Source organism: Pleurodeles waltl, chromosome 11, assembly GCF_031143425.1.
Source record: "Pleurodeles waltl isolate 20211129_DDA chromosome 11, aPleWal1.hap1.20221129, whole genome shotgun sequence".
NCBI lineage: Eukaryota > Metazoa > Chordata > Amphibia > Caudata > Salamandridae > Pleurodeles > Pleurodeles waltl.
In genome coordinates, this window is record NC_090450.1 from 679,628,427 (window position 1) to 679,653,530 (window position 25,104).

At 42.1% G+C, this 25,104-nt stretch overlaps 1 protein-coding gene across 1 annotated transcript; it reads left to right on the plus strand.

Annotated features, from left to right (window-relative positions):
* Nucleotides 1–216: 216 nt before the first annotated feature.
* LOC138265128 (gastrokine-1-like) lies at nucleotides 217–25,104 on the plus strand. Its single transcript, XM_069212669.1, has 5 exons — nucleotides 217–306; nucleotides 19,556–19,693; nucleotides 20,848–20,958; nucleotides 21,164–21,299; nucleotides 25,010–25,104. The coding sequence occupies exons 1-5, from the start codon at nucleotides 217–219 to the stop codon at nucleotides 25,102–25,104; spliced, it is 570 nt and encodes a 189-aa protein (XP_069068770.1).

Sequence of the window (25,104 nt, forward strand, 5' to 3'; positions counted from 1 at the left end):
GCCTCAGGAAGAGCTATATGACCAGATCGCTCCTGGGACTTGGGTGTCTTAGATTTCCCCATCATTCTATCCGCACAAAATGTCTCTCCTGCAGGGTGAACTGCCTACACCCAGTATATTCTCCACTCCCCCACTGCGCCAAGAGGACCACTCGACTCACCGCTGGCAGATAAATCAATATCCTCTTGGTAATGATATAAGTAGCTTCAGGTCTACATGAACACCCTGGAAAACCATTACCATCACCGGCTCCAGGGAATGCAATCACTCAAGCAACAATCAGATGCAGGCCTGTTCAGTGTGTTGGTATTATTGTGCAGTACAATTTAATTCACCCTTTTTGTAGTGTTCACGTCCCCCTTCCAGATAACCAGTGGTGTTTGCTTCACTTAGCACAATATCTTTGGGGTTTCCAGCCACTGTACCTCCTCTGTAGTTGTCTCTTCCGCCTCCGTTCCCCCCCGGCCACGTGCAGTCTCTACTCACAGTTTCCTGGTCCTTCGTGTGCTACCGCCCTTCACTTCCTGGACACAAGATGTCTTGGAGATGAACTCTTGTGTCTAGCCACACACCAATATTATAGGGCAGGGCCTGGGGGACAAACAGAAGGAGGGGAGCTGGCTCCGCAATCAGAGCATCCACTCGAAGCGCTCTGCAATCCCCAGGCCCGCAGCGCATACTCCTCACCGTACGTGGCCTCTCTCTCCAGCCACGCATGTAAAGCAGCGCCCAGACAGCCGCAACTTCACTCCGCTACACCTCTGCACCGCCGATCCTCCTTCAGCGCTGCTCCACCACGCATTCTGTCTCCAGCGCGGCACTCCTCACTGACATGCCACGGCCGCACCTCCCGGTCCTCAGGTCCCGGCCCCGGGGAAGGCCTCGTCCACCTCCGCGGTCCCGAACACCACCCCGCTGACCGTGCGCTGCGCCAACTGCTCCAGACACCTCCAGATCGCTACCGCCACTGTTTATGTCGTGTGGCTGGTGCCGCAGGAGCACCAAACAGGATACTTTTATGGGCCTGAAGCAGAGCCTGATTTGAAGCGTCCGCCACGGCCGCCATCTTGGCCACATCCCCCCACCATGGTCCTATTATTATGGGCTTTGTGGCACATGGCGGTGCAGCAATTCATCTTGCTGCACTGCCCTGTGTCACAGGGAAAGGGCAGGAATGTGCCATATTTATCAACTTCTGCACATTCCTGTTCTTTCTCTCTTTGCTGGCGCCCTTTTGGCAGCCTAGTTCAGGCACCCTCGCACCATGGTGCAAAGGTGCCTGCATTGCAAGCAGGATTGTTCCGTGCAGGAAGTGGAAACTTCCTGCACAAAAACATTACTGGGAGGCTTTTTCCTCTTTCTGTGTATTCTGCAGAATGCAGCACACACAGAAAGAGGAAAAACGAGGAGACATAAACATATTTCTCCTTGTTACTCCTCCCTCGGAAGGTGTATCCTTTTGGTGCATTTTCAGGTTTAGAAGTTTCTGTAAGTCTGGTAATGAGTCAAAGTCCAGGGATGTTGCCTTGGAACACAACACCCTGGCACAGAGCAAAGTAACGCAGCAATTTGCGCTGCATTACTTTACTTGAAATTTTGAAAAACCATGAAGGGCCACACAAGGTGGCCTGCGTAGCTTCATGAATCTTATTTAAAACTTGTGTCACTCTTGCACCACATTGCGACTGAAAACAGGCCATACATATGGCCCCAAGTTTCAAGTTTTATTAATAGTTTGATATCATGCCAACAAGGCAATACAAACAACTCTTATTCTACACTATACCATAACATTGATAATACAACCTAATACTTAAACCCCCAATTCATTAAGAATAAGAAATAGATTGGTTCTCATCACTCTGTAAGTAGACATCTATCACTATCAACAGCTCATAACGACTAGCTGCTATAAAACTACAAACAGGAATTTGCCTACAATATGACACCGTCTCACAGTATTACCTTTTAAACTTACTTTCGTTAAGTCACTACTACTGCGGGCCTGAAAAATTCTGATAAAAGGGAGTAACAGACCTCTTATTTTATAAAGAAGAAAAAACGTGCAAAGTACAATTATGAGATGGAAACAGTAAGGTGCCTTCACAACTCGCAGGTAATGTTTCATAATATACAATAAAATTGATAGTACAATAATAAAATACTTAAAAATGTTAATTCATAAATAAATAGATTGTTCCTCAACACTTTGTGAGTATAAATATATAGATGTGAGCAACTCAAATCGACTAACTGTTCAGAAACCACAGACAGGAAGTTCCCTAAAGCATCACACAATGTTATTAGATTTTAAAATTGCTGTCATTAAATCACCGATAGGGTGGATTTGTCAAATTAATTCTGTCTCTAGATGCCAAGAACAGAATGGACTAATAATTGTAACATGACTGTTTTGTTTTGGTCTTCTCCTGCTCACCCTGGTCATAGAGAAGCCTGCTGAGAAATGAATATACATAATGTTAGCAAAAGGAGCCTTCCTGTGAGCAAACTGTGCGTGTATGTGTTGCTGTAAGGAAGAACAGCTGGAGTAGGAAATAAAATCAAGATTCACAGGAGACCTTTAGTCAATGGACTTTATTGGTTGCTCTGTAAATGAAGTCAACATGTGCACACAGGAGGTGAAATGCTAAATGTAGATCAATTCCACAGAAGTTTACTTTAGTGACGTTTTTCTTCCCTTGTCGTTTTGTGTTTTTACGTTGCTGGGCCATGCCTACAGGAGATGGTGTTTATTTGAACGTTAGTGTGAAGACTGCTAAGTATTGCATTGTGCCAGGAATGTGTGACTGTGTTTTTTTTAAAGCTGCATTCTTGCTGTGCATATGTGATAACTGCATCAGGTATTAAATCTTTGTATTGTGTGCATTAGTTGTCAAGCATGCACTGTTGTGGTCTGCTTTCTATCCAGTGTACAAAGAAAAAAAGAACTAGATAAGTTGCCAATGAATGCAGCACAACAGAATGCAGAGATCAAGCTGAATCCAGATGAGTTGAGCCATCCTTCGAAAACGCCAGGGAGTAGGGATTGTAGTAGTCTTTGGGGCCCTGGGTCCTTTGGGAACGTTCATATTTGGTGGCTTACCATGGGTTTATCATAATCTGAGTGTGTGGAATAGTGGGAGCCTCATAGAAAAGTGCTTAGAGATTGGGGCAGCACAAATACTGCTTTGAAAACACTAGTAATGCAGCAAAAAAACAGAAAAGCAAGTATTTGCTTTGGTTGGGATTTATCCGCTATAATCAGTTTCAACTGAAAACAAGAAACATTAAACATAAGGCATTCGTTGTGTGCTAGTCCTGATTTCTTCATTGAACTAATTGGACTAAGACACATAATAAAGATGATATGAAACAGAAAAGACCTAGATTGGAATACAGATGTCCTCATGATATGGAGCAAGGCAGCAACCCTTCCTGTTGGCACTTCTAAGGCAGAACATGGAGACAAAGCCCATGATGCCAACACAGGCCCCAGATAAGCCCTCACCCTTTCTGGGACATACAATATAATACAGTTCCAGCACAGTTAAGGGGCACAATAGGTTTGAAAAAATCGTTTTTCAGTTCAATATTTTTCACCTCATTGATGGATATTCAAGAAAATGCCCCAATGCTTCAGCAAACGGGTATCATTACAGCTCAGTACAATATAGGCTTTTAGTGTTTATCTAAAGAAGAGCAAATAGAAGCAATGTGGAGCAGTAAAAGCCAGGAAAGAGGGCCAAGGGCTTACCCTGCATCCTGCCCTTCACTTGTCCTCTTTCCAAAAAGCAGTGAAAAGGTAAATGATCTGCCCCATCAGGGTTGGGGACTGTAGCATCCTGTCCTGAGGACACGTTACTATACAGTCCCCTGTTCGAAGAGGGCTTTATACACTTTCCCACCCTCATCCAGTCAGGTGACCCTGCTAATAAAATAGAAGGTGGGCACCTGTGCCCTCACTGCAATTAATGCTGGCACTCCATCTCTTTGTCTTCGTTGACACCAGTCCTGTGGCCCATGACACTTACGGAATAAGGTCTATAAAAGAGCAGCTGCTCCCACATGATTTCAAATACTCAATTATACTCAAAAAAGATACAATCAAGAAACATGACTCATACAATTTATTTACCTGAAAACCTATGACAGAAATGGAATTTGATCATTCATAAAGTACTCATGGTTAGTGCAAGACAATGACTTAGACAAGATTCTGTAATTGAACCATGTTGTCCCAGTGGAATTACAGAAAGCCTGAATATGCTGTCCAATTACTGACTATATTTTGCAGGACCGGTATTGACAGTGCACACAAGGTTATCAACTTAATCTAAAGTTGGATAATTTTGCAATATAAACTTTCTCAAAGATATAATATTGGTATATTCCACTGAGCTTTGTAGCTACAATGTGCTTTAGAACTTTTCAGAAAATCAGGAACTGCCTTATTATCATCTCCAATTGTATAAAGGTCTATACAGTATTAGTGGTGGTAATTTAAAATTGACAGCATTTTTATAAGCATTTTAAATGGAAGTGCTGTGCTGTGCATCAAACAGTTAAGCGTGTGGTTGACAGCAAGGGCGTTTCAATATGTTCACCTGTCCTGAACTAGTGGGACATTTAAAGTGCTGCTGTCAATGCTGTACCTGATGTCTCTGGCATGTTATTTGCATGATAGAATTTGTTTTGCTATTCTGTACCTCCTGTGTGTATGAGGTTAATTTGCATAGATGCCGACTGCATTGGGCCTCATACGTGCACGAGTGAAGCATGCAAGGACACTGAGTTGTGTCTGTTCTGTCTGAGGGGAGCTTGTATTGCCAATCTCTTCCTGCTTGGTGTTCAAGAACTTTATGAAAATTATTTCACTTATTTTTAATGCTTTTAGGACAACAGTCTTTGATGCACTAGATTTGTTGCCAAACACATTCCAGAGCAATTATTTTAAAGCAGTGTGAGTGTTGTACAAACATAGTATTAAAATGAACCAAACTAGTATTCCAGCACTGGGCCCTTTTTCTAAATCCAGGGTCCGATGAACTTTTGTTCTCTGTTCTGAGGGATAAGGAGACAAAGCATCAAATGAATTACAGTGTAACTGGATCATCACACATTCAATTTCAGAGACTAACTTATTGTTCAAATGGATTTATTTCAAACTCACAGTCAACCTTACAAATGAGTCTCAAAATCACAGTTTAAGTGTACAGAATAACCAAAGAAGAATCAAAACGCTTCACAGTATAGAATTTAACTAACATGTAAAAGACCACTAATGCATTGGGGATAATGCAGAAAATAAGGAAAATTGAGTTTGAATCCAAGTTTTCCTGCCTTATCATTTGGCCTAATATTCTAACTATGATAATATCTGTGGGTTCAGGAAAGTAGTCAGCACGACAAAACTTTTGTAGAAGTTTCCATCAAGAGAGGTAAGGTGGTATGAAGCCACATAGAAATTTAAAGTTCAAGGGATGTATCTCAGTGAGGTCCGCCCTCAGCTAAAGACACAGGGAATTTGACCATTACTGCTAACTAAACCACATTAATTCTTATACCATCCAAGGGTGATCTCATAGGAAAATACCTTTACCAGTTCAAAATCATGATCACAAACAATGTTGCTAATTAACATTTGAGCCTTCTGAAGTTTCAGCATCGACCTTGGTACACCCCTTTGGAATTTCACATGAGTTTTAGCTACCATCCCAGGATACTTCTGTCCTTGATAAGCATTTCTCTGGGCTTTTCTTGTCTTCCCAAACAATGAGCTCCCTATTAACTCGGTCTCAGATTCTGACACCTGCAGCTTTAAAAACATTCAAAAGCAAGCTTCATATTGAAGGTTAGAACACAGAAAATATATATGGGCCTTCACACTGACCAAACAAGTTAAGAACAAATACTTCAGGTTAAATACAGTCTATGCGTCTCTTCTGTCAAATATATAATGATCATAAAGAATAACATTCCTAAAATAGTATACCATAACATTCTTTCAAAAAATAATAAGATATGGTATACATGAAACATTGCATTCATCGGTGCACGTTTAATTGTATATTTCACAGTGCACCATGTTTAAATTAAAACATTTATTACGTTAAACAGGAGAACAACCACCCCTTAATTTAATGTTTTAAGAGATGTAATGGCACAGCCAAGTTGCACTCTCTCACTAGAAAAACGAACGGTGAAAAAACAATAAAATGAGGGCTCTCCTGAATGCACTCATAAACCGATGCTTTTCAGGGATAATATGAGTACATAATATAACTACAAGTATCACAGTAAATAATTAAATGATTATATAAAATATTCTACATCACCAATTGGTGCATGAAGTTTTAGTTTTTCTGTTTCTTCTCCCAATGCGAATTGTTAAAAATCCCACCTTTTTATTTTTTGAGCTCACTAGATCAAGCATCAATTTTAAGGATCTTAAATACTTAACAAGCTCTCTACATTGATTGCTGTGTTGTTCATGATCACATCATGTAATCTGTTTCAGTTTTATGTAGCACAAACTTGACCCAAAGGTATTTGCGACCTTTACATGAGCACCAGTTACATTACACAAGTGCACATTAATATTTTAGGCGGGGAGATTAATTTGGCCAGAATTACAGGATGTTAACCTGACACTGGGACTCAAACCTAGTTCCCCAGTTCCAAATTCGGCAGCTCTGTTTCTAACACCACATTCTCTGCCTCCAGCTTAGCTCCCTCATGCTTATTATGCTAAGAGGCAAATCATATTTAGCCCTGGTTTCGGGTTCCATATTCCTTTGCATAGTTCTTGTGCATTTTGTGATACATTTACTAATTTTGCCTCTGCCATTTCAGCTTTCAGGTTGTCCCAAATAATCAGAGATTTTTTTAAAAACATTTTGGGTCGCTACTTGAAAGCCTCCACAGCACCTGTCTGTCTCCACCAGGTAGTTATAGTTAGGACCTAGTTTCTATAGAAAGGACATTTATTGTTTTGCTAATACCTTTGGTGCTGTTTGAATCTTCACAAAAGTTTCCAAGAAAATATGATGCTCACTTCAGCCGCTGTCTGGAAAGTTTTGGGGTCATCCGTCAAGCAGAGGCCAAGAAAAAGGGGGGTCCCAAAAAGCATTTTCACCACTCATTTTTCTATGGGGATTTTGAACAGCGATAGCACCCAAACCACTGGATGAAATTACACCAAATTTGGCAGAAAGGTAGCTTGTGGTCCACAAAGTGCCGTTTTGGTTATTTGGTGTAAATCCGTTCAGTAGTTTTAGAGAAATTAAAGGAAATCCAAATTTGTATATATAGGGGTGAGAAGGATTCACAACCACTTCCGATTTCATGCTGAGTCTGATTGACTGCCAACACTTCAACGAGAAAGTGTTGGCAGCCAAGTTGGTACTCTGCTTCAGCCGAGTCCCACAAAAACAGGATAAAAAGAACAAAAGGGTCAGGGTATGGACACCCTGATCCTTTACCTCTGGTGCTGGGGTCCCGAAGGGAACCCACCCCCCCCCCTCCAGGCTAAAAAGCATTTTAAAAAAAAATCTGCAGTGACTCGTGGCGGAGTTGCAGATCCGATGAAAATTTGAAAAAAAAAAAACATAAGCGCGGTCTCCCATGCTTTGTTATTGAGAACCCCCCGAGTGGGCCAAGTTCCGGGGACATTTATATTTGAATGCTGGGGGGACACCCAGCCCCCACCCCCGCTGCCCCAGAGACCGCCACCTCCCTGGGGCTTATAACGAATATGTGGGGGGCCCTGTATCCCTCTCGCCGACCTAGGGACAACCACCTCCCTGGTGCATTGAATAAAAACAACGTGGGGTGGAATGTGCCCCCCCCCCCACAGTCCCAGGGACCACCATCTCACCAGGCTATAAAAAAAAGAATAAAGGGGGTCTGTTTTGGACCCCTGAAGGCCCGGAGGCCGCAACTTCCCTGGGGCTATGCATGTTGGAGGGGGCTGTGCAGCCCCCCTCATGGAGCCACTGATGACCCTGGGGACCACCACCCCTAGGGTTGGCTCCAGCTATGTACTGGTGTGCCTACCCCCCAGAACAAAGCTGTTTGCGGCAGCCAAGTCACAGCAAACACTCTCCTTGCAGCGAGGGAGGGCTGTCAAACAGCTCTCCCTTGCTGTGAGCAGAGGTTTCCTCTGTCTCCCTGCCAACAGGAGATGGGGAGCCAGCAGGAACAGTGGGGGTCTTCAGGCTTACCCCCCCCAAGGTCTCCAACATTGTGACTGGGTACCCTGGTGGGCCCCCAGGTTACATGGCCAGGACCCAGGAGATGGGGTCCCCAGGGATGAGATCGGCCTGGAGAGGGAGACCACACTGCCCACCTACCTAAAAAAACAAAATTAGGCCGGGGATTGGGTCCCTGGGGCTGAGATCGGCCTGGGGAGGGGGGCTGTGTGGCACAACCTCCTCCTCCCCACCCTCCTCCCCACCCACAAATAAAATAATTAGGCCACACCCCTGGGCTTAAATTTGCCTAGGGGGGGGGTGGTCATGCATTCCCCTAAAAAAACTACATGTTAAGCTACAGCACCCCAACCCCCCAGGCCTCAGGGGATGGGTTCCCCAGGGCTGAGATCGGCATAGGGAGGGTGGCACCCCTCCCCCCCCAAAAAGAATTACATGTTTATGCCGGGCTCCAGGTGATGGGTTCCCCGGAATGAGATTGGCCCGGGAGGGGGAACACGCATCCCCCTTTACCCCCCAAAAACCTCAACATTTACACTGGGCCCCGGGAGATGGGTTTCCCGGGCTGATACCAGGCTGAGGAGGGGGTCTCATGCAGGGTTTGGTTGATTATAGTGGTTGGCCGCAGGGACTGGCCTCAGGCCAGGCCTAGCGGCCAACCCCAGCAACACACGGCCAAAGGCCGTGCATGACTGTGGTTATATTAATGTATAATAATTAAAATGAATATAGGTTAAACATAGAAATTCACTGGAAAAAAACAACGGTTACAGGGACGTTATGGATAGGATATAGAATTTAAAAAACATAGAAATTCACATAAAAAAGTTTACAGTCACGTCATAGTTAGGCTCACATTTTAAATGTACCAAACTATAGAAATTCACCAGTTATAATTAGTTGTATCAAGTAACTATAACTCGTGCCCTAAAGTAACTATTTATATATATATATATATATATATATATATGTATTCATTCAATTGTTGCCTGTTACTTATGATATCATATACTTAAATTCCAATGTAATTTGCTTTTCTGCCCTAAAAGCTCTGGTTTGCACTCAGTAAAGTCATAAGTCTTCCACTTAAGTCTGCGTCTGATTAGTGGGACCCGAAATGCCAACAGGTGTTTGGGCCGAGAATGGACTGCTTAGTATTGATGATCAGTGTCTTTCTATAGATGGAGATTTTTTTTTGCATTGTGTGCTTTGTTTCTCCTACTCATTATTAGTCTCATACACCTTTTCCTCTGTTTGCTTATGTTGATAACTTTCCCTTTTCTATGTTTTACCACCCAGCACCGCCCGATCTTCTGTCCTGTTACTTGTCATATGAGGAACTAATTCATATGGAAATGTGAAATTTCGATGAATGTTGAACTTAAACAAAAATGTATTTAAACTGTGAGAAAGAGCCTCTTTGACATGGTTATCCCTCACTTTTTGCCTGGTATTTGATGTGGTTTCAGAGTTGTTAGTGCCCACGGCCTCAGCTAACTAGGTTCCCTGGGCCAGATCTCTTTACCAAAATTGGCACAATTGGCAACACTTTTGGCTGCTACTATAATTTCCTAGTAAATTGCATTTGGGTACCCAGGACATGGGGTACTAGGCGTAGGCCCCTGATGACAGCAGCACAGATTGTGCCACCCTCAGTGACCATGCATCCAAGTTCACCCATCACTTCTATTGCAGACTGAGGCGGTCATTCCAAGTCTGGCGGCGGCAGTAGCCGCCCGCCAGGCGGGAATCGCCATTTGGCCGCTATGTGGCCAAAAGACCGCTGCCGGCATTCCGACCTTCCCGCTGGGCCGGAGGGCGCTAACCATGTTAGCGCCCGCCGGCCCAGCGTGAAGGAGGCCTGCAACACAGAAGCCGGCTCCGAATAGAGCCGGCGGTGTTGCGGCCGTGCGACGGGTGCAGTTGCACCCGTCGCGCATTTCACTGTCTGCTAGGCAGACAGTGAAAAGCCGGCCGGGGCCCTGTTCGGGGGCCCCTGCACTGCCCATGCCAGTGGCATGGGCAGTGCAGGGGCCCCCAGGGGCCCCAAGACACCCGTTACCGCCAGCCTCTTCCTGGCGGTGACAACCGCCAGAAACAGGCTGGCGGTAAGGGGGTCAGAATCCCCATGGCAGCGCTGCTTTCAGCGCTGCCATGGCGGATTCGCCCAGCTGGGGCAAAAACGGCGGGAGACCGCCGGCCCCGGTTTTCTGACCGCGGCTTTACCACCGCGGTCAGAATGGGCAATGAAGCACCGCCAGCCTGTTGGCGGTGCTTCCGTCATCTGCGACCCTGGCGGTCATAGACCGCCAGGGTCAGAATGACCCCCTGAGTGTCCTGGTGCAATCCTAAAGTGCAAAATTGACATGGGACACACCATGTGTACCCTGTCCACTACACACTGCATGCAATATAGGTAAGTCATCTCTCAAGCAGGCCTTCCAGTCCTAAGGTAGGGTGCACTATACTGCAGGTTTGGGCACAGGTGCAGGATCAATAGCCCCTTCTGTGGCCCTGCCAAACCTGGGACATAGTATATGTCATTTTACATGCATGTGCTGGACACTGGTCAGTACAAGTTTCACAGTGATAAGATGGCCATTTTGCACCCTTGGTTGTTTGGTACCAAACCACTCAGAATGATAAATCCAAACAGGTACCAGTATTGGATTTATTGCAAAATGTACCAGGGGCCACCTTAGACGTACTCCCTGCAAAAGCTAACTACCCTGGCATGCGTCCTGGCCAGTCACAACCAGCCTGCCACTATCAGACAAGATGCTGGAACCCTGGGGTTGAGAGCCTGTGCTCTCTGGGTCCAGAGAACAAAACCCTTCCTTGGTACAGGTGTTACACCTCCTCCCCGGGAATGTGCACAACCCTGCCTATGTGCTACAATGGACTTGCCACCCTTGAAACTCAAACCCCTGGTCTGCTGCTAGCAGCAAATGACTGCCCCCGCTGCAAACTCCCACTTTTGGTGGGAGCAATGGCAGGAAAATGCATGAAGGACAGAAGGAGTGACCACCCCCACCTTGCACCACCCCTAAGGTGTTGAATGCAAGGTGACCTCTCCATTTCATTTTCCTCCATCTTGCATGATAGAAAAAGAGCTTATTAAGGACAGGAAGTGACCACTGCCCACAGGAAGTTGTCACATAGTGGGTGTAGCCACCCTAAGGTAGATGAAGCATTGATCACTTATAGCCCTCCCCTAAATGCCCACTAAATGCAGTATTCAGTGGGCACCCCTAGACCTGCAGATCAGATTCCAAGGATACAAGAAGACCTGCAAGACTTAAGGCTTGAGAACTGCATCCCTGCTGCACAAAGACGAAAGCGACAAACCCTGCCTGCTGCACCCAGCACTCGACATTCGCCACTGTGGGGTTGCATGGACATCAGATGGACTGTACAAAACCCCAGAGGACCTCCACCATTCTGAAAATTGTCAAACATATCCTTTCAGAGTGAAGGCATCTCTCCCTGCAACAAAAGACCCAAAGACCAGTGAAGTACAGTTCACTGACCTGCTGCTGACCAAGGAATCAGACACCGAAGCCAGGCCAAATTTCACCCAGTGGACCCGGAGAACAAATCCTGCAAATATGTCAAGTTTGGTAGCACTGCAATCTCCAGTGGCTCAACCTAACAAAAGCCCATCGTACTAGTCACTCAACACTGGACAGCAAGAAGAAAAGTCTACTCCAGACTACAAAAGGACCAGGAGCAAGCAGAGTCGAGGAACTTCAGAACACATAAGATCCACCCCACAGAGTGGCCCTGCTGGCCCGCAATCCATCCTCAATGTGACCTGCTTTATGCTTTCAAGGCCACCTTTGCACACAGTTCCTGGCTCACCTATCTGTTCCACTCCCAGCCTCCCTGGGCCTATACCCGGAGAACTACCTATGCTCTAAGTGTCTGCCATGCCTTATGACCTCTACACTCCAAGAATGCCCACTGGACTCACCTGTGTTGTTTTTCCAAGTGGTCCCCCACAGTGGTCCTGCACCAGCTCCAAGGGCTTTTCATCAGCTCTTCCTGACAAATGCCAAAACCAGTAACCGCCCAAAGTCCTCCAGCTGGCACACAGGACTTCTTGATGACCTTGACCTAAAAGCAAAAAGAAACATTGGTTAACGCATTGCCTGATTTAATGTGCATTTTGAAATGTTCTCCCATTAATACCTATGGTGCATCATTACGTGCAAAAAGACTATTTTTGCTAAATTTGAAATAATCATAACTTAAAAAGTACTGACCTGATTTTGATGATCTTGGTCTTAAAAATCTATTGAAAACCTGACTTGTTTTCTAAATTGGTCTCGAATTATCCCTTTAACTGTCTTCATTTATTGATACTGTGAGTACAACAAATACTTTGTACTTCTCTCAGATTGGCCTGATCAAGCTACCTTACAAATTGGAGCATTAGGTGGTCAAGCTTTTCACCTCTATAAACCAATGTGTGGTTGCCTGGCCTCTTGGCACAGTGTGCCTTTTTTGCACACCACATAGAGAGCCAGCCTGCTACAGACACCCAAAAGCTTCACACCACTTCTCTGGTACATAATGCTACCAGAATTCCAAGAAACCTGTATTGATTGACTAGAAAGGCTTTTTAAGAAATTGCTCTTGGCAGTCAGAAATTGAGGTGTGTTCAGAATACCAGATTTCACAGATTAGTATGGAGCCAACTAATTATGTATGATCTTTGAATGGTCTATGATTGCATTAGTAAAACACTAGGCCATATTTACAAGGCCCATGGCTCAGGCGGTGCAGCAGGAAGCTTTTTGCACTGCCCTGTGCCACTGGGAAAGCAGAAATGTGCCAAATGGTGTATTTCGGACATCTCCCCCTGCGAGGGTGCACAAATGGCTACCATCCACCAATGCATGCACCTTTGAACCATGGTGCAAGGGTGCCTGCATTGTGGGATGATTGTTTTATACAGGAAGGTGTCCCTTCCTGCACAAAAGCAATGGAGGTGATTTCCTTCTCTGTGTGCTTCAGAATGCAGCACACATAGAAAGAGGGAAAACGGGGAGAAATATTGTTATTTCTCACTGTTGCTTCTCCCTTACGCCACTCCTGGGGAGGCATAGGCTTTTGATGCATTCCCAGGTTTACGATTTCTCTTAAATCAGTGACTGTGTCAAATGCCATGGGTGCAATGTGGGAACACCCTCTGTAACTCCAATGGCATACCTCACTAATACCTCACTAATACAGCATGAGGCAACGCAGCGACTTGCATTGTGTTGACTCAAGCCACATATACAAGGCCATAAAAAGCCACACAGGTTGGCTTTACGTGGCCTTATAGATATGGATCTGCAGTTTGCACCACCAGAGATCCTTGGGCAGAGTGGGCCTTGTAAATATGGCCCTAGGTGCACATTTGACAGTTTGTTGGCAGGAGTCAGATAAAATGTTGTAAGAATAGATTAAGTGGTTTCTATCCCAAAACACCTATTCAACTTAAATTGCTGTGTATACCACCGCTGGTCAATGCAAGTGTCGAAAGAGGGGAAAATACAGGACTTTGCTAACCTATCCCAAAAGTGCAGCACGAAGTGTTTGATTCTTGGAAAAAGGAGTTTGGGACTGATGAAGGGTAACAACTGAGATACTTGCAGAATAGGTTTTAAAGACGGAGCTGTGACTAGATTACTAACTCTTTTTGAAGTGTTCTTCCACCAGAGGGGCTTATATATACACTTTAAGCAATGCTTAGAGAGGCCCAACCCATTGTGCCTTGGCTGTATATGTTGAGGTGAGAAAGGAATCTGGGTGGAGAGGTAGAAATTGAACTGTGGCTTCAGTTGTGGTCGGATTTGACAGCAACATCAAGAAGCAATCACCAGAGAAACAAATGATTATGAGCAACTGGTATAGGGCAGGAGGAGGCTCAAAAGTATGTTTTCAAATGCATCAGACAGGTGCGAGAGGAGTTTGGGCAGTATTGTGGAAGAAATTCATATTTTATGGTATTGCCAAAGGTTGGACCTTAACCTAACAGGGGCTTTAGCAAATGTTAAGGAGTTATTTAATTATCCTGTACCGATTAAGCCAGATAGAAAGGTGTAACACTGGAAGGGGCCTAGAGCGTGACAGCAACCAAAAACAATATTGCAAGCAAATGAAAGAACAACAATTGTACCAAGATAATTGGACTTAGACTTTACTTGGCCCCTTTTTCTAAATTAAATATTAAATGGACCCATGCCTTGACTTTCTGAAATCCAACGTTATTTGAAAGAGATTGATACTAGACCCCACTTGAAAATGTTTGTCAGAGGGAGAGGACTGCAGGAGTATGTGATATGGGAAAAGTACCAATGGCACCCATGAGTTTTTGAGTGCTAGTGTTTATGAAAATTATAACATTCATTCGGAATACAAATTGTTAACATGTAATTGGCTGTAATCTAAAACTCATGATTTGAATTAAGTATGAGCGAGTAAGAGTCGATTACAAATGTTCTCATATTCTCAGTTGTATTCAATGGAATGCCAAAGATTTCTCTGCCAAACCAAATCGAATATTTATCACGTCAAATAAATGTTTGCTGATATCGCTCAGCAGCAAAGCCCACAGGGCTGGAAAGGAACCAGTTGCAGATACTGCCAAGGTTTACAACAGCAATCTATCCTACCATTCTGCAAGGAGATGGAGGGCTTCCAAAAAGATAGCACAGTGCGGGCGCGATATCAATGAGTCTCCACCTTTGTAATTATTCTAAAATGTCTATATATTATATACGGTACAGCGCTGTTAACTCACTCTCTGATAGATCCTTCTCAGCCACCTGCATCTATATTGGAGAGGACCATGAAGGGTTTTGTGAGTATGGTTTTGTATTTTAACTTTCCAAAAGTTAGAAAATAATCCAGAAGATGTAAGTTTGAAGAATATGTCTCTTTTAGTGGAAATTGCTATATGTTCTTTCTGCATCTGCTAAACATGAAATGTTATCAATCATAAATATATTTTAGGAAGCAGAACAAAGCCAATCATTTCTGGTCTGCTTTTCAGATTTTCCTTGCTGCTCTTTTGAGAGTCTTCCTGGCACAAGCTCTGGGCAATGACGTAAGTCAATAATGTATTTTGGCACAGCTACAGAATCAGTGTTGAATGATCAATAAGAACTGGTGAAGCACATCACTTAACAGACGTGTAGTGATTATAGCTTTACCACTATTTACACTGTCACGAACCATCGGCGGGGGTAGTCCAGACGCTGCGTTTTACCCTGTTTCAGCACTTCTGAACATGTTTGGATTCTATTGGCCTTTGTTGAAGGTCATTTTATCTTGTAAAACTATTGTGATAGACACTGCTAGTGATGTTTTAGTATGCTCCATCTTAATTACCTATTGACTGTCTTATGTTCCATTGATCAAGCAACATATCATGACTGTGAATAGTAGTAGGGTTCCCTGTAGAGCGGGCATGTGCAGATTTAACTCTAGTTGATCTTGGAGTAGCAGAGGGTTAATCTTGTTCGGTTATGTTTACCCATATTGATGTATATTTCTGTCCTTTAGCTTCATAAACCCGTTTGGCTCTTTGTCTAGTTTGCTTGCAGAAAAACATTTTTGGGGTTTAGGAGTGTTGACCATGTATTGCTTTCATTGGCCATTTTGACCATTTGACCATTGTTATCCATAAATCAGCATTTTTCTGCAATTCATTTTCATTACCAGCACAGGTATAACTACAGTCTCCAGAATCACAAGTGTCATAGATTGTACACCATCATTGAACTGTCAATTCCCCCACTCCCTTAACCCTAGAGTATACTTTCAGACCCTCCCAAGTACCTCTGGCCTACTCCTCATATTCTTCAGACCTGTGCAGGGCTCCACAGATGTTGCACCTGTGGGCATTTCAGTCTCTCATAAAACAGCATTTTAACTAATGATTGTTATCAACGATTAATCCTCAAAACAGCTGATCGTGGTGTGGATTTATTAACAAATAATAACCTTGATAAATATGAGTCAATATTAGTGAAAAATGACCACTGACCATTGCTCAGCATTATTGACAGGTAGCTACAGTATTAATTAAGTGTTGATATCTATCTGCATTATTAATTATGTGGTACCATTAACTGGACTCTTCACCATTAAAAATGTGTGACATTTCTTACTTATGGGTCAAAATTATTGACTATAAATAAGATTTGTTGACATAAAAATCGGGAATTTGTGAAGCATTGCACAGGGAGATTAGGTGATTTGCCCAGGATCACAGGATGTTGAGCCACGTTACGCCACATCCTCTCCATTGCATTTGTTGTGATCACTCGAGATCATAAGTGTTCACCGTTTATATGTGAATCCTTATCCCAATCTTTGCATTGTTGATCAAGAATAAACTAGTGCTGCTGAAGATGAGTTGCCATTCGAGACCAAAGAGAGGCTTATTTTATGGTTATTAAACCTTTATTATTGGAAGCGAATAATACATTACATTGAGGAGTATAGAGAAATATGAGTTACAAGTTCAATGGAGTTATCACATAATCTGTGGTTGCTGCTGGTGATACCAAAGATTCTATTTTGTTGCAAAGTGTAAAATAAGAGACAGGAGAATTTTCAAATAACTGATGGTTAACGAACTTTTGAACAATTGCCACAATGAACTTCACATAAGAATCTAAATAGCTGGGTCAGATAAAGGATCATCCCTCGGTTTGTATAACTCTGTCTTGGTTTGCCTGCATTGTTACGTAGTCCATTCGTTGCCAGCAAATTTGCATCATATTCTTGACAATGTATTGGAATTGACAGAGATGCTTCTGCAAACTCAAAAGTAACTCAATACAGAGAATTGCTGGTGGGAGTTTATATAGAACATGACCTCTTTGGGTAACTTTAGCTTTCTTTTACTTGGACTTGTGACATCATCAGTATTCTAAAGGTGTAATGTTCTGCCTTATGTGGTGAACTCTGGACTCATATATTCAAAAGATTTATTTTTCAATTCCATATCTCTGGGCTTGACCACTGCAACCCTTATCAATTGACCACTGCAATCCTTATGCAATCGTTCTTATTTTTGTGTTTTGACTTCTGCTAGGCGTTGGAGGTATAATGATAACTGGAAAAGGGTTAGGGACCATTTGAGGATCATTTGATTTGTGTTTGCTTACACTTTATTTTATAAACTTTGCTTAGGTTAGTCAAGTGCTTTTAGGCTTTGGGACTTTGGTATACCAGCAACTTATAAATAATTTTATCAATAAAATGCAATTGGTATTGATATCGCTCCCTGTATCAGCATTATTGCTTTTGAGTCTACGTTGTTGATCATAGATTGTCATTGGTACGCATGGGTCAGCAGTGCTGAAGATAGAGCCACATTGTGTACCATTGATTATTATTTTTTGTTGATGTTTTTGATTCATTTGTATTATTGGCAGTCACAATATAATCAATATCTCAGCAGTACCGACCAGCAACCAGCATGCAGATCATTTACGGCTATATCAAAGAATAATAGACTACTTTTGGAATTGTTTGGCTCAGCAATAGTAAACATGCTTAAAATATAATACTCATATTTACAGATAACCCTCAGTTCCAAACACACGATTACCTCACAACAACCACACTCAAATTACATACCAAATGCATCATTGCATCTCTAGTACAAGGTGCCAAAACACAACTAACACAAACGTTTAGTGAATGGTTATAAGCTAAAGGCCATTTTTGTTTCGACCTAGAGACAGAATGAGTCCTATACCGTTTATATGCAGTGATTAGAACAAAAGCACTGGAAATGTTTATGCCAACCGATTAACAACTGAACCAATCATGGTTGTGCTGTTCGGACACCTTTCTGTAAAGGTGTTTGACCTGTGCATTACTGCATCTATTACAGTAATTTGTGTAGGGCCACAGCTTAAGATCTAGGTGGTGCCAGTCACATTCATCCTTGTGATGCTGTTAAAATTGGTGTCATTGAGCTGAGGAACAAACTTCGGTTATTCATGGTCAAAATGCTTCAAAGAGTGAAAGTGCACTCTCCCAATACTTGTGTTTTGTGTGTAAAGTGCAGTCTTGTCCATCCAATTACAAACTGCAGCCAAACGCCACTTAAAACAAAACAATCACAAACAACGCCCTACGTGACTGACTGTCTTTACTGAGTGCCCTCGGGGAGGTGTAGTTTGAGACTTTGAGCAGGCACATGAGGTAGGTCACAATTCGGCACAGCTGTATCTGCTTGCTACTGATAATGCAAAGGTGTCTCATGTTTTCAAATTCAAAACTTTATAGGTGATCTGTGTATAAACGAATTTTTTCCATTTGCCGAATGCTTACTGATAATGATGAAGAATAAGGAGGAGACATTAATAATGACAAGAAGGAGGAAAAATAGATATTTCTAAACTGTTGGGTCTGGTCGCTCACTAATCTAATACATCTTTTTATAAAGTTCAAACCTGTGTTTGATCTCTTGGCCACAGGTTCAAAATCCCACTGGGTTAGCTTCACTTAGACTTTCATCCTTTTGAAGTCGATAAAAAGATTATAATTCAGTTAGGTAACAATGAAAACGATTTATTCAGAGCCAAGATGCCCAAAGCGGTGACCTTGCCCTTTAAGTGTAGTGTGTTTTGTAATATCCCAAGTTTAAATGACAGACGTTAGAGGCTAGAACCCCACAATTGATAATTAATAGTTTCCTCTTTAAACAACTCTAGCAAATTTGAACCATATTCCCTTTGATGCAATTGCATAGCCATTACACCACAATGTGCCTAACATAGGTCTTCTCGTCTACTGCTGGTCAAAATTGTCAGAAAATAAATTCCTTTTTTAGCAATGAAAATCACTCACTTCTCGCTTTTGTGTCTTAGGAATGATGCAAAGGATTTTAGAAACAATTACAACATTAAAGGGAAGTCTGTGAGCAAATATTTACCTAGGAAATGCAAGGTTTGGTGACTTGGTTTCATTTTCATTTCTATAGTTCCACGTTGATCAGTGGGTCATTGTATCAGCATAACAATTTCTGTTTATCTTTCGGGTCAAAGGTTAGGTTTAAAAAGAGCAGATTCAACATTCCCTTTTCTCCAGATCAATAAAAAGAGAACTCTTGGGTTGGATGACAGAAAGTTGGTATATTGAAGACACATCATACCTACATGGGTGTGGCAGCAAGTCAACAAACCACGCTCTTGCTAGGTTCCTTTCGAACAACTGACTGGATGGTGTACGCTTTCAGATGTGTTAGGGAAACACAATAGGACGTTTTTACTGAGTCGTGGGCGGTGCTTAATGTTGCAGTTGACTAATGTGTGTATTTCTCAATGCAGTCGGTCAGCCTCACTAATCGCGGCAACGATGGTGGTGATGTGCACCAGACAGTGAATATCGACAACCACGACAATATTGCCAACATCAACACCAATGCTGGCTGGAACTCCTGGAACTCTGTCTGGGACTATGGCAATGTGAGTTTTGGTCTGCATACTAAGATTCGTTCTCTTTTGCATGGTCTATTCTACTGGAGGGAGGCTGGTGTGCACTAAGCGAAGGTCAACTGGTCTGTAGTCGGGTTGAAAGGTTTCCACACAGGCCACTGCCACCTTTGGCACGTGACTGACATTGCCTCAACCCTACTGAATTTTTATACTTACTCTTGATGTAATTACTCTGCCTCAGCCCTACGTCTCTTTTTGGACCTCCCTGTCTATCAGGGTATCTTGTGATTTCCAAACAGATACCACTACCTCGATCTGTAGATCTCTTTTAAAAACCATAGTAGGTAACAACACACTCCTGTACAATATTATGCACCCTAAGACTGTGGTACATCAACAAATGACCGGGCTGACTGAAAAGGAGCCCTAACCAGACCAGCCAGATCTTTAGACTTATAGCAAAGTTATTTTTTAAGTGACTCTGGGTGTACCCTGCTACTTCCCTAACCATACACTGATTTCTTGATATGTCAAACAAAGAGTACATCCTATTGAGTCTATTGTTTGAGATCACCTTCTGCATGATAATCAGTGTCTTAAAAGATGTCTATCAGAAAGGTCTGCCATAGGGAGCTAGTTACACACTGGAGTGTAGAACTTAGCTTCTGAGTCCACACCATGTATACTTTGAGGACAGACCTGTTTTGTAACAGGGTGAATGGCATTACATTTTCAAAGTGTACTAAGGTGACAACAGCACATGCCGGGCTCTTCCACAGTGGCAGCATTAACATTTGCTACCACAATTTTTTTTTTACAAGTCTGCGTCTTTGCTCTTTCATAGACATATTTTCTCTTGTATTGTCTAAAACATTTCTACTTTTGTGAAAAACTGTCTACCCTTCACACATAGCCCACAGTTCATATTCATCAGTATGGCTGTTTAGTTTCAAAAGTTGAATCTGCCTTTCTCACAAAATCCCCTAGAGGGTCTTCCCTCAGATTAGAATGGGCATGCTCATGCTTTACAGCAAATTGCATCATGGAATTATAAGAAAGCCTTGCTTTTCCCTCAGTTTCTTTAGCTGGCAGTATCCTTCCAAAATGAACACCTAAGGCAGTTAAGGGAGGTCATATTAGGTAATCTTTAATGCCCAAATATAATTAGAGTGTTTGTTTTGCAGGGGTTTGTTGCAACTCGAGTGTTTGCCAAGAAAGTCTGTTACGTGAACAGGCTGAACAAGAACTTGGTTCCCAGCATCCAACAACTGGCACAGTTTACCAAGGATAAGAAGGTAATTTAAGAAAAGTTATCAAATCATAAAACGTGGTCTAATGTCTACATTGTCAATTGAGGCACCAAGTAACATTACCTTCATTGTGGTGGCTTAACCACTAATCTAAATTAGATGGAGGAAATAGTTATCTGAGGCATCTAGGGACAGCACAGGATATAATAACTGAATACTCATTTTATGTCCCTTCCCCTTCCATCCATAGGCCCCACAGTGTGCTCCCCCACGCACTCTGCAGTATGCCGCCACCAAGACACCAGCCCAAGACCTGGCCCGGTACGGGAAACCCATTGAAGTCCTCTGCAGAGGAATCCCAACCTACCTGGCTGAGGAGGTTCAAGGTGAGTAACCACTAAACCAGTGGCATCTAACCCAGGACCAGGTGTCTAGAACCATCCCAAATGTTCCAGCTATCAGCAGGAGATTAATTTACAGACAATGTAAATAGAATTTACTGACATTGGAGACATTTACAGTGAAAAGCAGGCCTGAATCCATGCCTCCTGGATCTACACTACATCAGTTGGCCCCCCCTTCAGTCAATACAAATCATCATGGCCAGAAGAGATTTAGCATTGTATCTTTAAAGCCATAACTATACAGTGAATGTGACACAAGGAGCACCAGGCTCTGGACCAAAGAAGCCTTATACTGATAACTGGGCTTTGTTTTAAGATGAAAAAATGAGCAGCAGTAAACGGCTCAGTAATGGGCCATCACTAACATGTTTTGTCATTTATTTCCAAGCTGAGAATGTGTCAAAAGAGAAGAGACTCCAAATACTATTCAAAAATCTATCCCTCACTCCTAATAATTACAGTGCATTATTTTACATGTTAGTAAGGCCTGTCTGACAAGAATAGGATTTTTGGCATCATGTATTTGACTGCATTTTTAAAACGGTAACATAACTTAACTGCAATGTTTAAATAAGTCTACACATATTTAAATATTGCCAATTTAATGGATTGATTGTGAAAAATTGTATGGGGGAGTGATGTTTTTGTTTTCCACTGGGAGCGCAACATTAAAAAATTTGAAGACCACTGCTGTAAGGAGATGTATGGTCTTCAACACATTGCAAATTGAAAGGCATCCATAATAATATATATATATATATATATATATATATATATATATATATATATATATATATATATATATATATACCATAGAGAATTGTAGCCTCTGTAACTCTGGAATGCCCACTGCTAGCTCCTGAAAGGCCAGATCCCTGCCTAATTTTCAGGATATTTATATAAAATGAATTTACATTCGTTGAATTTTAATGGAACTCATTTACGTAGTATGTGGTTAGTCTAAAAATAAGGCAATAATCTGGCCATTATTGGGCTACACTGACACTCCTGCTACAAAGAAATGAGACTCCTGCCTTTATTTCAGGCATGTAAGATATATGAAACACTATTTTAAAAATGTATACAGAGATGGCTGTAAAGGTTCAATGCAAGCTGCAAAGTTGTGAAACAACTCTTAGAATCTTTGGAATTGTCTGAGCTTCAGGAAGTACTTGGCTTAAAAACATATTTTTTCGTCAAATTTTCATCAGAATATTTGGTAGGTGCAGTATGTGCTAAAACAGTGCCAGGAAACCATTATATTGGTTGAAGTGCACTGTATAAAATGTTGTCACCATAACATTGAATTTTATTTCGGGCTGGAATTTTAAATGGCGTTCTTTGTAACTAACCGATTTATTGGTGAATGCATAAAGACAACCGAGGATAAAAAATAGTCTTTATCTCTCTTTTTAAAGAGCTCCCCCTTCTTTATCTTCTCTATTTGGAAGTTTCTTCTTACCTACAACTATCTCCATGTATCCGTCATTCAATTATTACTTTTCTTGCCTTCTCAAAGCCTTCGTTCTTGTTTTCTTTGTTGCTTTCTTTGTTCTCTTTGCCTATTTCCTTCGTACATTCATTGTTCACTTTCTTTTTATTATTTTCTCTTATATCCTTTTCTTTTTTCTTTTCTTTTTTTTTTTTACTTTACATAATATGGCCTCAGATCTGTAGCTCACTGAACATTTCAACAGATATATCTAAAAAACGACCTATGCTGCTTTCACTAGATGCAAATATTGTGCAGTAAGTTAATGTATTTGCTATAGGAATCTGAGTGTAATCTGGAGGTCTGAATGCCTGCAAAATTATTTAAATTCATTTGCAAATGTCTAATTAAAACGTGAGTGCAGTCTACGAAATGTTGTTCTATTTAAGCATTCTGAGCAGTCTCGCTCAACATACTTTAAATTTCCCATGTTTTACTATTTTGTTCGTTGTCACTGCTAGCGGCGGAACGCAAGATTCCATAGGTGACTAAGAAGCTTGGAGTTGCAGACAAGTAGTCCTGCATCACTTTCGTTTTTTTCTAGATATTTCATATGAAATACCACTAGACAGGGAAAGTGCCCCAACTTGCCTTGCACGTAGGAAGTGTCTGCCCCCAAAGCTAAAACACAAAGGACAGGACTTCCTAACTCAGAGGAAAAAACAACTAGATTTTGAAAAGTCAATAGGCCTGTCTTTGAAAGCTTATCTAATGTTGTTTTTTCTATTGCTTATTACAACCGTATGCCAAAAAAGAAACATGCTGCATAAAAAGTTTGATAATATACTTGCAATAAAAAAAAATTACGTGTAACAAAAAGCCTTGGCATACCATTTTAAGAGAAACGTACAGCTGCTTCTATGGAAGTAGGCGTGCTTATAACTGGCATAGAAAACCCTTTCCATTGTACTGCATATCGTATAAAATATGATTGTCATTGGTGTAAATTAGTTTAGTTTAGTTTAATGAACTTTTAGAGCGCATTGCTACCAGAGGGCTTCCTAGCGCTAATTTAAAGGTAAAATTGACTTTTCATTACTTCAGCTGTTCATCTCTAGAAAGTCCATAAAAAATAAAAATTATAAAGAACAGAAAGAAAAATTGAAAGGCAAAATGTCGGCCCACCACCTGTGGCACTGACATGTATTATCTTTTAGGTGGATGCACACCTGTGAAAAGGAAAAAAAGCTGTCATACTACAAGGGAGCCAATGGCTCACATTGGGTGACCCTTTGACCCCTTGCTGTAGCGGGAGCAAGCAAATGTGAATGACAGTTGAACAACACAATAGGTAAAGAGGGCTGTGCCAAAGCCCATCTATGTATGAAAATAGGGTTGTCTTTTATAGTTATGGTTTTCTTTTTTAATCACACCAGGCCAAGATGTAGATCTTTGCTTAATAAGCTAAAACTAGAAAGGATATTTATATCGCTCCAGTTTAAAAACCCTATAGAATGGAGGGTTATAAATGCTAAAGATGAAACTTACCATCCCCTGGCCATATCTTGATGGCCTTTGCTGGCTTAACCAGTGCCCATCTCCTGTTATTAGTTCCTGCAGTACAGCACGTACAGTCTATTCATTTACCCCGATAATTCTCCGGCTGCTGTCTTAAAGGTAGGAGCATGAAAAAAACAAGAGCTCGCCTCGGCAGTCCATCACAATGCGGCCCAGATCTTAAATCCCAAAGTTTGGAGCTCCTGGCTGTCGCCAGAGAGAGCTAGAAACTCGAAGAGTGCATGTTTCTGGCTGAAAGCTAAAAGCCCAAATGTTGGAACTGATGGATCCAAGGGTAGAATGACATAGGGTTAAACTCCTTGGCCAACAGTTAAGACAATAGAACAACCATTCAGAAAAAAAACTCAAAACAACTATACCAACATGGCTCTGCGAAACACACTCTTATTGACTAACTTGGTATGAACCAAACCATGACGTTTTATGACGTTGAGCCTCACGCCTGTAGCAGCTGCATTCGTCCTGTTCTCGCTTTTTGTCGTCCTATCTACTCCTGTACTTAATACGCCGGAAGCAAGGCACCTAATGCACCAGAAAGGCATCCAAAGCCAACAGCGACCTGCAATAATCAACAGAAAGACGTTTTGTGCGTGTGAATAACCCTCCTGTAAAGTGAACTACACGAGATGAAGATATTATGCATTGATTAAAGCACTTATTCCTCCTATTCTTTTGCTTCTAGGCGCCAGCTTTTTCCAGCACGTTGAAGGGTGTTTGAATGCCGGAATCCTGCATCTCTTGGATATCAACATCTGCATCGAAGGTCTCCTTTTATAA